Genomic DNA, 16,020 nt, shown 5'->3' with positions numbered 1-16,020 from the left:
CTCCCTGAATCTCTATGTGTTCACCAACTTGGAAACTCTCTGAACCTCATCCTTTTTGGTTTTTACAGAGGTTTCATTACACAGACATGATTGATTAAGTCACTAACCATTGGTTATCGATTCAACCTCCAGCCTGCCTCTCCCCTCCCCACAGATCCAAGGGGTGGAAGGAAAGTTCCAATCCTCTAATCACATGGATGGTTCTTCTGGTGATTGGCCCCCATCTTTAGGTGTTTTCCGAGAGTCACCTCATTAACAAAAGATATCTTTATGTTCTCATCACTTAGGAGATTTCAAGAGTCTTAGGAGTTCTGTGCTGGAAATGAGGAGGAAGACCAAATATACAGTTGTTATTACATATCACAATATCACATATGTTAAGAAGTGAAATAGGTTAGAAGTGTTAGAAAATGGAACAAAAAAGAGGAGCTGGAAGAGCAGACCAGAGTGGAAGAGACACAAACTGCATCTCTTCTTACCTACACGACTCAATCCTGAGTCCGTAGGTTTTGAATTTCCTCCAGTGTGCAAACCATGGGCCTCTCTGTGAGGTGAAGTGTGCCATCTAAGCCCCTCAGTGAGATAATGTGAAGGCAACACCTTTTCTGGCTGAGTCACATTCTCAAATGTGTAACTGTGAGAGAGGATCCAGGGTTGGTATAGCTTGGTCAAAAACTGCTTTAGACACGGTGTTTGCCTTTGCTCTTCTTTTCCTGTCTTTTCTTTCTCCTATTATCTCTCTGTGAAAGACTTCTCAGCTCTGTCTTTTCCAATTGGATTTGGTTGACTCTTAGAAGAGGCAGCCATTTGCCTCTTTAAGCAGAGTTGTAAAGGTGTATGTGAGTGGAAGATGTTTTTCCTTTGGGTGCTGGAGGCTGGTTCCAAGAGTGGGTGGAGGTGGTTGTTTTCTGTGGAATAGATCTGATTGGGTTTGTTCTTATGTCAGCTGAAGACCCTGTTTGGTTGAAGAGTGTATTATAGGGGGATGGGCACTTCTATGCAGGTACATTCCTTTAGAAACACTCCAACCAAGTCGTTGACACCTCCCATCCTTTTATGGTCTTTATTAATAGACTTCTCATCCCCGTCTCGCTTTTCCCCAACTCTTAAAAAGAGAATTAAAGACCACTCAAAGTAATCCTAGGCTTTTGCTTTCTTTTTATTTTTAATCAACTGATACCATAAGAGTGCCATTTTAATACAACCAAATCTTTCATGAAATATTGAATTTTATTTGAGATATATGAAAATAGGAAAGAGGTCTAATTTCTCAAAGTGGTGTCTGAGACAACTCTCTCTTCTAAAATGAACCTGGAACCTTCCAGCAGCCTTCAAATGCACAGAAATCTTGGTTATCTTTCTCTAGCATTAGAAGCAGGTGGAGCTGGGAGACACTCAGGAATACTAGTGGGCTCTCAAGCCAGCCAGGGAAGGGGAAGGGGTGGCTTTCATTGCTCAGATATAGATTATAGTCATGAAGGCAAAGTTGTTGCAGTGGGGGAACCAGATTGCTGTCCATCTACTCTGTGCATTTGATAGTTTATTTAGGTAATTTTTTATTTATAGGAAAATCAGGAAAATGGCCACAAGCAAAGCTAGAAAGCTGAAGAGTTTAAGTAAGCTTGCGAAGAGAGATGGGGATTCTTGTACAATTCGAGTTTTGGTGGCCTTGAATGTTCGGTCCCACTGGGTCATGATAGCATTTCGGGCTCCTTCCCATTTCCCTGGACCAGTCAAACGGAATTGGTATGGTGTGCATGGGCCAAAGAAGATGGCCAAAGCCAGGCGTGGATCCGTCAGGAGCAGAGAGAACAGGTTGGGCTTTGCATTGATAGCGGTCAGGAGTTCATCTACATATGTGATATAATCGGTTTGCAAAGCTTTGCAGTAACACAAGCCAAACCTTTATAAAAGGAAGATTGGGATAAAGAAGAAAACAAAAAGATTAAATAATGGTAACCTTAAAACAAGTAAAAGTGCCAGAAGTAAACAATGAGGCCACAAAATTTGAACTGGTTTCTGTATTCTTCCCTCCACGCCCATAGTTGTCAAATGGTCTCATGGTATTGTTTAAATACAAGATAGATCCTGTGAAAAAACACTCTGTACACATCGTTTGTCAAATGCTGATAATGAATCTAGTATTACTTTAGTTCTATTGTTAAATGATTAGCAATTTCTAGCAAAAAAGGTTTTATATAATTTTACTATTCTTATATCTTCCTAAAACTCAATTATTGCTTGATTTGTATAATGTGAAAAATCACAAAACTCAGTAGGGTGAAATTCTGTGTAATGCTGGTATTAATCTTTAATTAATTAATCCCTCGACTGACCAAAGTGACAAAAGCTGTTGCTTCATGTAGTTCTAATTAGTGATTTATGTTATGCTAGAATTGCATAATGGAGATCAAATCATATCCCAGGTTGAGAATGAAGAAGAGACACTGGAAGTGCTTTTATAATTTTGGGATTTAGGACTTTGACAAGGATAGTAAAACATTTGAAGTTTGGAAATATATATGAAGGAGAAAAGTGGTGTTTCTTAAAGGCAGTGATTTTAAGTCTTTTTTCTCGGTCACAAACCCCTTCTTTTTCCCAAGTGAAAACTATATGTCAAAGTCTGAAACATAAACAGTAAAACAGAGAAAATCAGAGGTGCTTTAGGATTAGGAGCTGGGGAGAGCAAGAGTCCTTCCCAGCTGGCCATCTGCCTTCCACTGTCCCTGGCCCTTTGTGGTAGCCAAAAAGCAGAGCGCAAGTGGAGACCTCTCTCTGGAGAAGGGCCGACAAACTTGTTCTGCAAAAGGCTAGATGCTAAATATTTAAGGTCTATGAGGGCCATGTTACAGTCTCTACCTCAGCTAGTCAACTTTACTGTCCTAATGCAAAAGCAGTCTTAACCAATACTTAAATTGAGTCTGCTCAGTCGCTCAGTTGTGTCTGACTCTTTGCAACCACATGGACTGTAGCCGCCAGGCTCCTCTGTCCATGGGATTTCCCAGACAAGAATTCTGGAGTGGGTGGCCATTTCCTTCTCCAGGGGGTCTTCGCCACCCAGGGATCAAACCTGTGTCTTCTGTATCTGCAGGCAGATTCTTTACCAGTGAGCCACCAGGGAAGCCCAAACTTGAGTGGGGCTGTGTGCTAATAAAGCTTTACTTATGGCCACAGTGATGTGAATTTTACAAAATTTGCACATATCATAAAATCTTCTTCTTTCTAGTGATTTAAAATAGGAAAATAGGTGGTTGGCAGATTTGGTCCATTGGCCCTGTTTTGACTCCTGTTCTAGAGTGGCCGTCTGAATAAAAACAGGAGAGCTGAACGTGGATTTGCTGAAATGAATGAATGAGCAGACCCTTTGGTGTCAGAGTGGATAAACACAACAGTTTGCCTTCTGATTATGGATAGAAGTATAGAGTAATATCTGGTAGATAAGGATTAATTACATTTGGTTTAGGATATAAACTCCACGTCTCCATGTCATGCTAGATGATCATGGTCTAAAGTGAGGGTTTAGGATGTTAAAACCTCAGTTTCCTTTTCCTTTCTTTCCTTAAACAGGTTAGCTTAGTCTTTTTTTCCCCTCCTTTTGAGTCTTAGCTGCTTCTTTTTTCTCCAGTGTAACTCACACCATTCTTTGCTCTTGCTTTACCAGTTTTAGTTGTGATTCAAAAAGAATGCATAGCACTTAACTTACCCACTGGGCTTGTTTTTTTTTCTTTCATTAACTTCCTCGATCATTATGCTTGATGGTGGTAACTTAATCACACCTATAAAGCAAACAAATAAACAAAAATGCAATGTAACTTCAGTGCTTACTTAGCAGGCAAAGATGCTTTACTACTGCACATCTTTTATTTCTACTACTGAGCAAATTATCTGTTCTTTTGGCAGAAATGTTAGCAGAGTAATGTTAACTCCTGGTGATTATGCCACCAGTTGAAGAGATAAGAATCAAATCCCCTCACTACTTATTTGATATTGCAGAACCTCACAACTGGCTTGACTGAATTTGTCATTCAATTGATTGAGCTTTTAAAATGTTCAAATGTTCATTGAACCAGTTGATTCAGTCAGACTAGCAGCTGATATTTTTTGATCCATGATTTATCTTTTGTGCTTGTACTGGCACAAATTCATTATGATATTGTAATTCAGTGAACAATAGATGAATTTGCTTTAAAAAATTCTATTATTTTAGATGGGAGGTGGGAAAAGTCTCAAAATTTCCAGTATCTAAATTGACATGGTAAACTGAACACATATATCCTGTTATTTCTTTTTTTAAAATTAATTTATTTTAATTTGGCCACACCACGTGGCTTGTGAGATGTTAGTTCCCCAACCAGGGATTGAACCTGAGCCCTCCACTGTGAAATGAGGAGTCGTAACCCCTGGACTGCCAGGGAATTCCCATGTTCTCCTATTTCTTATACACTTACCTTTCAGGACCCGAACAGCCCATCGAGCTTGTGTATCCCCTGTGGGTAGTATGGAGCCCAAGGGTTTGATGAGACCAATGACAGCCAGGGTTGGCTTTGGTAGATGTGCAGGAAAGATGTACTTGTATAGCGATGCCTGGCCATCTTCGACTTTCACTACAGTCTCGTCAAGGAAGGGGAAATCAAAAGTGTATCCAGTGGCAAAAACAATGATATCGATGGGCTCTTCCTTTGGGGTGTTGTTAAATGCGACAGAGTTTTCCTTCACTTCCTTAACACTTGGCTTGATGAGTACTTTCCCAGTGATGATACGGCCTGGGAGCTCGTCATTTAGCACAGGCTCTCTTAGTTGTACCCTAGACATTAACATGGATAAGGAAGAGATCTGCCAGGAACTGATGCAGTCAGCCCGCCCTCCTCCTCCCCTTCTCCTCTTCATTTTGCGACTTGCCCCTCAGCTAGGCAGGAGGTGACAGTACTGTGGGAAGTTACCTTTGTGGGAGTGGCTTCATGAACGACCAAGAAGGATGATGGAACCATGCTTACCATTTACAAGAATTTAGAAGCCTGGGGAGAAGGAGGTCAGAATTTTCTCTAGCTCTACTTCTCCTGCTGAATTCTAGCATTCAGTTATCCCTGTCATTTTAGAGATAGCTGAATGCTGAAGGACCACAAGGGAAACCAGGGACTTCTCTATGTGCTGAGAAATGCTAGAAACTCTTTCCTCCTCAGAAGCAATTGTACAAGGAAAGTATGCATGTGTTTAAAAGGAACAAGGGCAGAATTAGCTTTTTCTGGCTATGCCTTTGGAATCACCCTTTTCTGGCTGTGTCTTTGGAATCACAAAGCAAATGCTTTGCTGGATGATTTTAAGTAAGCTGAGTCATTTTGGGCTTATGGTGAATGCACAGAAACAGACAATGTGATCAAATGGAGGGAGCTCTGGAGCAGGAGGTAGTAAGGGTGGCTTTGTGTCCAAATGTTTATACTTAACAGAGCTTGGGAAAACCATTTCATCTTTGTAGGCTTTCTTTTATTCACCTGTAAAATAGGGATACTAATACTTGCCATCCTTGTTAGTTGATTGGGTAGGGTGAAGAACATATGAAATAGTATATTTCTAAGAACTTTGGAAATGAAAAAGGATTGGCTAAATCTAACAGGGAAGATATTACAATTCCTCAGGCTTCTTTTACATTTTCTAGGCTTTGTGGGATTAAATAAAGTCTTTTGAGTGGCCATTCAGGCTAAATCAAGCTTATGGTAGGAAAGGCTCTGGTGAAAAGTTTAAAACTCCTAGGGGACCTGAAGTTAGGCAACAGAAGAGGGTAGGTAAGAAAGGAAAATAATGGAGACAATTGCAGGACTAGAAGAGCAGGGAGAGAGGAAGGTGTATGAGAGAAGGATGAAGAGACCCAGAGGAATGAAGTACATGTAGTAGGAAGGGGGCTGTCTCCCAACCCTGGTGGCTTGGGTGCCACCTGATCAATCCTGGTCCAGAGTGGAATCTGGGGGAAGATCAGACAGGATCTCCAGGCTGTGGTGCTACCCCGGCAATGGAATATCATTGTACAGAGTCAATGAATGAGGAAGTAAAATAAAACCACTGGTACTTGTTAATGGGCTAAGTAATGGGTTGTAACTGAAAGGATAAGACTGAAATCAAGGTCATCGGAAGAAGGCACTGTTTTTTGAAAGATGGTGAAGGATTAAATTTTTCCCACACTGTGAAACAGGCAAATGTGTTGTTTTTGTTGGAAGAGTCATAGACAAATAATTCTCTTTTGATTGCTGCAACTAAGGTTTATGTAACTTGCCAAGGTCACAGAGTCTGCTTGGTACTAGATTAACTTGGGCAAGTGACTGAATTTCCCTGTCTTAGTATACCCACTCTGAAAGGGAGGTTATATGGTTTACTTTAAAGGGTTGTTGACAGTTATGTATCACATAATTCTACTTACCAAGCACTGAAAACAGTTAGCCATTATGACTAAGTAATTTATATGAAGTTTTCCTTCATACTCAGTCTTGTTGCTGTATTATGGCTGCTGGAAGGACCAATGCCCCTTCTCCCTAACAGCCTTCTGCAGCCCCTCTGCATTTACCTGTCTTCTGGTATTAAGCCATAATTTGCATGATTGAACCAGCTGTTCATCCTTTTCGCTATCAACCAATTCACAATTGGAGTTGGAAGAGAATTTCTGAATGTGTTCTGAAATCGTGTCATGAAAACCATGTCCCATGGGTACCCTGAGTCAAAGACACGGCTGATCGCCCATGCCCCTCCGGTGGTGCTGAGGAACACCTAGAAGCAATCAGAGAGGTCACTCACTTTGACACAGTGAACAGGGCTGGTTCTGTCAGAGATTATTTTCATGAGTTGAAAGGCACCAAATAGCCAGCCACCCCCAAAATACCTCCCTGACAAGATAGTTTTGGCTTCTCTAACTCCTACTTTATTCTTTTGAGATAATGGTTTGAGTATCTAGAGTATTAAAATGCCTTAGCACATATTATTGAGCACTTTTTATCTGCCAGGCTCAGTGCTAGACACCATGGTGAATTATATATTGTGGTTGGCCATAGGAACTTAGAATCTCATGTGAGAAGATAGTGAATAGGTGATAACAACTTTGTATGCTAGTGACTATAGGCAAGAGTAGGGCAAGGATGCAACTGAAAGTTGTCTGCAGGGACTTCCCTGGTGGTCCAGTGGTTAAGACTCTGCCTTCCTGGATCAAACCCATGCAGGAAGCACAGGTTTTATCCAGGGAACTAAGATTCCACACGCTGTGCAGTGCAGTTAGAAAAAAAAAAAAAGATGTCTGCAAAGGGTTTCAACATAAAGCATTGTTAGAACTGATAGTAAAATTCAGTAATAAAACTAGTTTTGGTGGATTTTTAAAAAACAGATTATTTGACTAGTTGAGTTTACCAGCTGACCTAGTTCATTAAGCTAATAGTTACTTTGGAACCTATACAACAAAGAGTTGTCTGTATAACTTTTTAAAATTGAAAAATTTAGTCAACCGATCTGTTGCTTTGCAAATACAAAACAACTGGTTTAATGCCCGTTTTCTCTTCCAATAAACTGGGGCATGGTGGCCATAGCTGCAGTGTTACTGCCTTTATGATACATTTTGATTGACCTTATAATACTGGAGTAGGTAGCCACTCCCTTCTCCAGGGGATCTTCCCCACCCAGAGATAGAACCTGGATCTCCTGCATTGCAGGCAGATTCTTTAGCATCTGAGCTACCAAGGAAGCCTCATAATATGATGGAGCCTTATGGTGGCAAGAACTATAAGCACATCAGTAATTCTGACATTAGACATATTTGCACCTGCCTTTCTTCATCATGATGAAGAATCAGTTATGATATTTTGGTAGAAATGAATTATATTCTGAAACAAGGGAAGTTTCTTTGTCAATATAGAAATGGTGTGTGCCAAAGCATGTTTTCAGATTGAAGAAATTTCCAGTGGTTAGAGAAATAGAAGTAGTAATATGTGACTCACATGTGTTGGTCATTGTGAATGGGCCTATGCTGATTTTTGCTTCAGAACCTCCTTTTCCTTCCTTCGGGATAACTCTACCAAATTGCTAAGTCTCTCCAAATCAGTCAATCAATCATCAAGTTCCTTCCTTAAAGTTCCAGAAAGGAACACACTCCCAATTCTTTTTCCTCATACCTATTTTCATTCTTGCAATTATTGATCTAATTCTTTACACTTATTTACATGACATCTGTTTTCCCCATGACTATACCATCTATGACAGCAGGAATCCTGTTTGATTATTCTGTTCTCCCGTGTATCCTCCATGCCTGGCACAACATTTGGTATAGCAGAATTCAACAACTAATATTGATTTGTTACCTGAATGGCTTTCAATGAGTTCATAGCATAGTTGGAAAGAAAATACACACTATAAATAATACATACTATATATTTTGCCTGTATATAAAAGGCAATTGCCCTGCCGCGCTAAGTGGCTTTAGTCATGTCCAACTCTGTGTGACCCTGTGGACTGTAGCCCGCCAGACTCCTCCATCCATGGCGATTCTCCAGGGAAGAATACTGGAGTGGGTTGCCATGCCCTCCTCCAGGGGATTTTCCCGACTCAGGGATTGAACCTGAGTTTCATAAGTCTTTTGCATTTGGCAGGCAGGTTCTTTACCTCTAGCGCCAACTGAGAAATCTCAAAAAATGAGCAATACCAAGAATTCAAAGTGCCATCCAAGGAGTGTAAATTTCAGTTATTACATCAATTCATACTGGAGAGATGATTTTGTGTTGGGTAGAGGTGTCTGGGAATGTAAATGTAAGTTGTCATAAAAGAGAAAAGGGCACTGCAGAAGGGAGGGCTATGGTGTGAGTGAAGGGGAAAATTGAGGCTTGGGGGTGGGAAAGGTCACAGAGTAGACCAGTCGGCGTTCAGTTGATGATCATGTGGGAAAGCAGTGCAGGATAAAGTTAAAATGGCAGATCTGGACCAGGTGATGGAGAGCCCTGTAATTAATGATTTTTTTCTTTTTTTAGGTAGGGAGGAGTTGTTAGTTTTTTAACGTGAGTGTCATAAGGAGAGCAGGCTTTTCAGAGGATTTGTTTCTTGGTGGTTGGGGGTCTGGATGGATTGTTGTGTGTATGGGGCTGGTCTGGGGCAGGAGTCCAGGCACTTAAGGTAGGATTAGGAGCAGGGGCTTTGAATGGAAGAGACTTGGGTTTGAGGACTGGCTCTACCAGCTGCTGGTGGTGTGCCTTTAGGCAGCTTGTTTAACTCTAGGTTTCAGTTGCTTCACTGGTGGTTAGGGAGTCTTGTACCTACTTCATGGCTTGTTTTGATGATAGGCTGAGGTCATGCAGTAAAGCCTTTAGTGCTGTTCTTGGTACAGAGTAAGCAAGCCCCAGTAATAGTAACTCTTCCCATAATTGTGAGAAGGAAAGTGTAACAGATTCCACGTGAGGTGGTATGGACCTGATGAGGATGGTGGCAATCAATAAGGAAAGGAAGGAGCAAATGGGAGATCTTAGTAAGAAAAAATTAGCCAGAATTTTCTGACTAATGGGACTGAGTAAGAAACAGATTCTTCCTGTAACTCATTTTGGCTGGGAAAATAGCAAAAATAAGAAGTCAGAGAACCCAAATTTTTGAGGAAAAATGATACAATATGACACCTGGAATTTATAGTAACATTTATGAACATTCAAGAAAAAAGTACCTAAAAAATCTGTTTGTGTGTGTGTGTTTTAGGAATTTTTTCCTTTCATTATCTATCATGGTGTCAGACACAGTTTGCTTGAGGCATGCATCTTAAGATAAAGCTCCTCATTAGGTAACACCAAGAACCATACCTTCTTTGCCAGGTGGCTGGCCTCCACAGCAATGTCTGTGCCAGAATTTCCCATTCCAATAACAAGAACGCTCTTGTCCCTAAATATATCTGGATGTTTATACTCTCGGCTGTGGAAATACTGGCCTTTAAAAGTATTTATACCTATAGAAAAAAAAAAGGAAGTCAGATAGAAAATTTACAAGATCTGTGAATGAAACACACACATTATTCAGCTAATAACATCCTTTTGATGGGTGATTTAGGTTGTTTTAATAGCATACTCAATTTTAAGAAAATCTGAAACACGGATACATAATTATGCAAGATACAGAAATTGGTGAGTGATTATTTATTTAATAGAGATACTTACTCCATCTCACTAGATGGACCTCTAGTTTTACTTATTAGATGATTACTAAGTTAAAATATCATGGCACTATAAAAAAACCCACCCCCCCCCAACCCACTGGGGATTTCAAAGTTTTTGAGCATGAGCCACCCATCCTTCCTTTGCCCTGCAGTAAACCATTTTCTGCTAAAAACAACAACAACAACAAAAAAACAAAAACAAAAAAAAAAAAAAGAAGGAAAGAAAGAAAAAAAAAGCATGGCATTAAGACTTATTAAGCTGAAGTATAAGAAGTCCTTACTTTTTAAAATTTGATAGAAATGAATGGGACAGAAATACTCTATTTGCTAATATTTGATTATTTAGAAGTTTTCATAAGCAAGGAGAAAGAGCAGAGAAGTTAAAGTGAACTATGAGTCAGTGCTTCCACTCTATTCAGCAAACTTTTTGGACCCCTCTTATGTGCCAGACACTGTGCTAGATGATATGGGAAATAAGAAATAAAAATATGGGACTTTCCTGGTGATCCAGTGGTTAAGAATCTGGCTTCCAATGCAGGGGATGCAGGTTCACATCCCTGGTCAGGGAACTAAGATCCCACATGCTGCAGGGTCACTAAGCCTGTGTGACACAAGAGAAACTTGAGTGCCACAGCAAAGACCCAGTGCAACAAAAATTTTTTTAAAAAAGGAAATAAAAGTATGGTCCCTATTTGAAAGATCCTTGTGTGTTCGCCTTGGTGACTGATGGTAACTCAGGCTAGGTTTGCTGAGCCAGCCAGAGTTGGCTCAGAGAAAAAGGAGATATGTTAGTTATACTGGGATCAGAGCTATTTGAATTAGATAAGACATCTCAGTTGATGCCAAATCTCACTGAAACATCAAATGCTTGTGGAGGGTTTTGGAAAATACTCTTAGGTTGCATAAAACGATCAAAAGCAATCCTGTACAAAGAACATTTTTTTTTTTTTTTAAAGAAAATATCACAGTACATCTAGATTCTCAGTGAATTCTCAGGATATGGATGCTGTGGCACATTAGTGGCACATTACTGGGCCTTAACCAAGGCCCAGTAACTCTTTATTTCACCTTAAATCTTTAGAAATCTAACATGAATCTCAGTTAAAACCCAACCACAATCTAGATCATAAAGTTTAGCAATAATGCAATCAAATTCAAATATTGACTTAGCTCAATATTTGACCCAATATGGATCCGAGAACTGCCAGGAATGGAGAGCTGGACAAGTTTAATGAGAATAATAGCATTATCTATGAATGTTAGATTATCTTAGATTATCTCTGGATCAGGCTCTTTTGGATCACAAGTGGACAAATATGAGACTCTGTGGCTTGAGTCTTCTCTCAGACTAATACTTTCCCCACTTATATTACAGGAGAACAGAGCAAGAACTTTTGTTAGGTGAAGTGGCTGTGTTAGTAAACAGCTGAATGTATATGGTTTCTGAATTAATAAAATAAGTTACTTTGGGAAGTTATATATTTATTCCAACTGTAATACCTATTATATTTACTAAGACTTTTTGGAACACTTTCTTCTTGAATTGCCTCCAGAACTCATGACATGGTTTTTTGAATAGCTTAAATGAGTTTAATTTTTGTGATGATTAACACCTACTCCAGGGTGTGTGTAAGTCTGCTATGGGGCAGAGAGAGAGATGATGAGGTTTGGAGGACTCCATTTCAAGTCTAAAGTCATGAAATTTTAGTGCTCAAAGGCTCCTTAACAATAATTCAGCCATGGATTTGAAATAACCAATTGGTAGTGGCTGGTAATATGGATATTGAGAAGGATGGCAAATACTGTAGAGTTCTGTTTGCTTGATTTGTGATATATAATGTTGGGTAAGATAGGTAAAACCCCTCAGTTTCTAGGAAGGAAAACAGAGGCTTAGAAAGGTTAAGTGTAAAGCCCAAGATTATATAGCTTTTTTTCCTTTTTTAAACATCTGATGGGTAATGGGTTGGTGTCCTAACAAGGTTTAGGAGGCAGCACATGTCATGCAACAACGTGAACACCCAATCATCATGCCCATGAACTACTAAAGGATCATAGCTTCTTAATTGTATAACCGGGAATCTATACCTCCTGGGTCCCAAGCTCTTCTTATTTAAACTGAACACATTGGCTCCATTGCTTTCAAGCTATGCTTTATCCTAATCTGACCTGACTTGAGTAACATCTGCAGGGCAGGTCCAGGACCATTTCAAGTACATGAATTTGTTGTAAAGTGAGTATTGCTGTTACTACAGGCCATATGTAGACTGGGATCACTCCACTGGACCCCTATAAAACTCATTTCATTCCTTTCACGCAGGCTATGTGTTGTCTTATCCACTTCTGTATTCTTAGCAATAAACACAGTGTACTCTCTATGTCAGGAAATTCTCTGGATTCTTGGAGTGATCCAGTACCAGGCACTCCTATTGGGAGTTGGAGTAACTTGCCTACTCAGGGGTTTTCTCTGTAGGCAAGAAATGGGTAAGGTGGAAAGAATTCATAGTCGAATGCATTCAAGCAGAGGCTGTTGAGTCTTTCTCAGGGATGCTGAAGAGTTTCCTGTATCAGGAAGAAGGCTGAACTGCGTTCCAATTCAATGATTATAGTCTATGACAGTTTTCAGGGTGTGTTTTATCTTAACGTGGCCTGACTTCAGTAACCGCTGGGAGCAGACCAAGTATCATTGGAGGTAGATGAATTAATTGTGAACTGAGCCTTGTGATCACTGTGTCATATTTAGATGATTCGGATTAAAATTTGCTTAAGTTTGAACCTTTTGAATCCTGTGCTGCAGATTAAATAAACCAAGCCACTGGATTTTCTATTCCCTCTGAGTTGTAATCCAATTGAAGTTTGACATAAATGAATCATGGTTGCAAAAGCCAGATGAAGAAACTGAGGCCCAAAGATATCTTAATTTGTCTCCCAAGACTCATGCCCCTGGTGACTGTTACCCAGTGCCATAAACCTTTGATCTAGGTAACTGCTGTGACCCATAGACACAAACAAATGAAAATCAAGTTATTTTTTCCTTTATTCACAGATTGATGCTTGTGACCTCTCCTCTCACCTTTGTCAATGCACTACTGCTGTGTCTAGCAAACGGTCTAGGTCTCCCGTGTCTTAGAAGGTTTTCTGGTGCTGCCAGTCACTTAGAGATGGACATTGAACTTCAGTGAAGCATGAAACTGCTTCATAGTTATTCATTCTACTCTTTGGTACTCAAAACTTGTTTGAAACTGATGAAAGCCAGAATCTGGCCAAATAGCGCTGGTCAAGGGAAAAAACCCTCTTACCTCACTACTTTAACTATTTAATGGAGGAGATCAATAGGAATTTATTTCCAAAACAATCCAGTATCAGGGTGGCTCACATAAGACAAATTAAAGTCAGTTGTAGAAAGGGCTATACCTGGAAAGGAGTCCAGTGGTAAATACGGATTAGTAAGAAAACCAGTGCAGACCATGACAGCATCAAAGATGGCTGACTCTTGCTTCCCTTCGCGCAGAGTGACTACCTCCCACTGGCCTGTGGCAGTAAAATCTGGGCGTTTTCTTACACTGTAGACTTTTGTCTGAAAAGAGAATCATAGACATGGTTAATAGTTTTCAAGATTCCAGAAAGGGCTTGCTGGCTGACATGCCAATTATTTCAAATGTTCTTGAGCACAGACTAAATATAATAAGCATAACCCTAGACACTGAATTGGGCTCTCAGGTTAATCACAATTTTCTGGATGGAAGTATTCTAAACTTAGAGTTGTATAGGGGTATTGAAGAGAGGTGGTCAGGTCCAAAAATTTTAAGTGATTTGCTCCAAGTCTCACAATGTGTGATAGAACCAAGACTATAACACAGGTCTTTCTGTGTTTTTAAAGTTCTTTTTCTGCCGTATCTAGTTCTTACAGAAACAACTCTGTTTTTTCAACTTTAAACTTTTTATTTTGTATTGGAGTATAGCCAATTAAAAATGGCGTGTTAGTTTCAGGTGAACAGCAAAGGGACTCAAGAGACAGTTCTTTTCAACCGTTCCTTTAAGAGAGACATGGATAGTATATAATTGAAAATATAAATCTGGTCACAAGTATCTTAGCTTATGAAAGGCCTTATAGGCTATGGTACTGAAGTTTGCCCAGACTGAGGGAACTATGGAAGAGTGCTCATTTTATGGGTGAATTTCTGTGGAGTTGTCTGAATTTCAATACAGTTGATTGTTGAACAACATGGGTTTGAACCGTGCAGGTCCACTTATATGTGGATTTTTAAAAAACAGTAAATATTACAGTAAACAGGATTCATAAGTGTTTGGATCCATGGATGTGGAACTGTGGATGCAGAGACAGCACAAAAATGGAGGAAATGGGAGATTTCCATTGTGCAGAGTTGGCACCTCTAATCACCCATGTTGCTCCAGGGTCAACTGTAGTCTATTTTTGTTCTCTTCGAGTACATGTATGTCCATGGGTACTAGGTTCTGATTCAGAAAATATATAAAAGAAATTTACAAGTCAAATTTAAAAGCATAAAAGAGACTTTGCTGCCTCATTTTCCTCTTCAGGTTTCAAAGAGGACAGGCTTCTCAAGTCCCACTTAATGGTTCACTGTCTAGTTTATCATACTTGAAGTGCTTGTTGGGGTCTACATTTGTATTAGCAATCGTCTTTTTAAAGCACAAATTTTCAGCTAATTAAAAGATCATTCAAAATAAAATTTATTTTTATCTTGAAAATGCTGAATTTATCATTGAAAACTTGGAAATGTATAGAGAGGAAGGCAAAACAAAACCTCTCACAGACAGCTGCTTGCGTGTACTTTCTTAAAACTTTGGTGAACATCCAGTTTTATATGTTTTTAAGTTATTTTAAAACAGGCTTGGAAAGCATGTAGCAAAGGAAATGCTTCAGGATCAGAAATTCTGATACATTAAAGAATATTTTTGTGGAGTATATCCATTGATTATGGTAGTTTTATTTTTACTCTATCCCATGGAAGATAAGGAAGTGGGATGAAATAGTCTTTGGACAACTTGAGTACTTTTAATTTTCTCCAGTTTTATTGAGATATAATTGACATATAACAGTGTAGAAGTTTAAAGTGTACAACCTAATGATTTAGACATGTGTGCATATTATAACATGATTACCACAATAAGTTTAGTTAACATTTATCACCCCACATAGTTACAATTTTTTTCTTCTGATAAGAACTTTCATGATCTATTCTCTTAGCAACTTTCAAATATACAGTATGGAATGATTACCAATAGTGAAGTCACTCAGTCGTGTCCAACTTTTTGAGACCCCATGGACTATAGCCTACCAGGCTCCTCCATCCATGGGATTCTCCAGGCAAGAATACTGGAGTGGGTTGCCATTTCCTTCTCCAGGGGATCTTCCTGACCGAGGGATGGAACCTGGGTCTCCCGCATTGCAGGCAGACACTTTAACCTCTGAGCCACCAGGGAAGCCCTATAATTACCGATACATTTCCAGAATTGATTTACACAATATAGAATGTATCTCCAGAACGAATTTGTCTTATAACTGGAAGTTTATACCTTTTGAACACCTTCCCTTATTCCCTAGCCTACTTCTGACAGCCATCAGTACGTTCTCTATTTCTGTGAGTTTGGGTTTTTGTTTGTTTGTTTGTTTTGGCCATGCTTCAGGGGCATGAAGAATCTTTAACTTCCCAACTGAGGATTGAATGCATGCCCCCTGCATTGGGAGTTCAGAGTCTTAACTCCTGGACTGCCAGGGAAGGTCCCTTTTTATTTTTTGGATTCTACATATAAATGAGATCATACAAATTTGTCTTTCTCTGAGTTATTTCATTTAGTATAATGCCCTTAAGTTTCATCCATGTGTT

The 16,020-nt window shown here is 39.6% G+C and overlaps 1 protein-coding gene and 1 non-coding gene across 3 annotated transcripts in view; both read right to left on the bottom strand.

Moving 5' to 3' along the window:
- Nucleotides 1-1,141: 1,141 nt before the first annotated feature.
- Nucleotides 1,142-16,020, bottom strand: part of LOC122708157 (dimethylaniline monooxygenase [N-oxide-forming] 1-like) — a 29,383-nt gene continuing 14,504 nt past the window's right edge. Inside the window, exons 3-9 of one of the 2 annotated variants that reach the window (XR_006345029.1) lie at nt 13,565-13,727; nt 9,804-9,946; nt 6,554-6,753; nt 4,449-4,804; nt 3,704-3,776; nt 2,520-2,623; nt 1,715-1,751 (exon numbers count right to left, since the gene is read on the bottom strand). Coding sequence is in view for 1 of the 2 variants with exons in the window: in XM_043924313.1 (XP_043780248.1) it covers nt 1,561-1,903; nt 3,704-3,776; nt 4,449-4,804; nt 6,554-6,753; nt 9,804-9,946; nt 13,565-13,727 (1,278 nt within the window). In the remaining variant the exon portion in view is untranslated. Of the gene's footprint in view, nt 1,904-2,519; nt 2,624-3,703; nt 3,777-4,448; nt 4,805-6,553; nt 6,754-9,803; nt 9,947-13,564; nt 13,728-16,020 lie in introns of both variants that reach the window. The other variant, XM_043924313.1, reaches the window with a different exon arrangement.
- Nucleotides 12,099-12,203, bottom strand: LOC122708401. The gene has a single exon (XR_006345181.1). It is a non-coding gene; the product is annotated as a small nucleolar RNA U13 (small nucleolar RNA).

The sequence above is a fragment of the Cervus elaphus genome, chromosome 14 (genome assembly GCF_910594005.1).
Source record: "Cervus elaphus chromosome 14, mCerEla1.1, whole genome shotgun sequence".
Lineage (NCBI taxonomy): Eukaryota > Metazoa > Chordata > Mammalia > Artiodactyla > Cervidae > Cervus > Cervus elaphus.
Note: the sequence above shows the minus strand (reverse complement) of the source record. Positions and strands in the feature narration are given on the sequence as shown.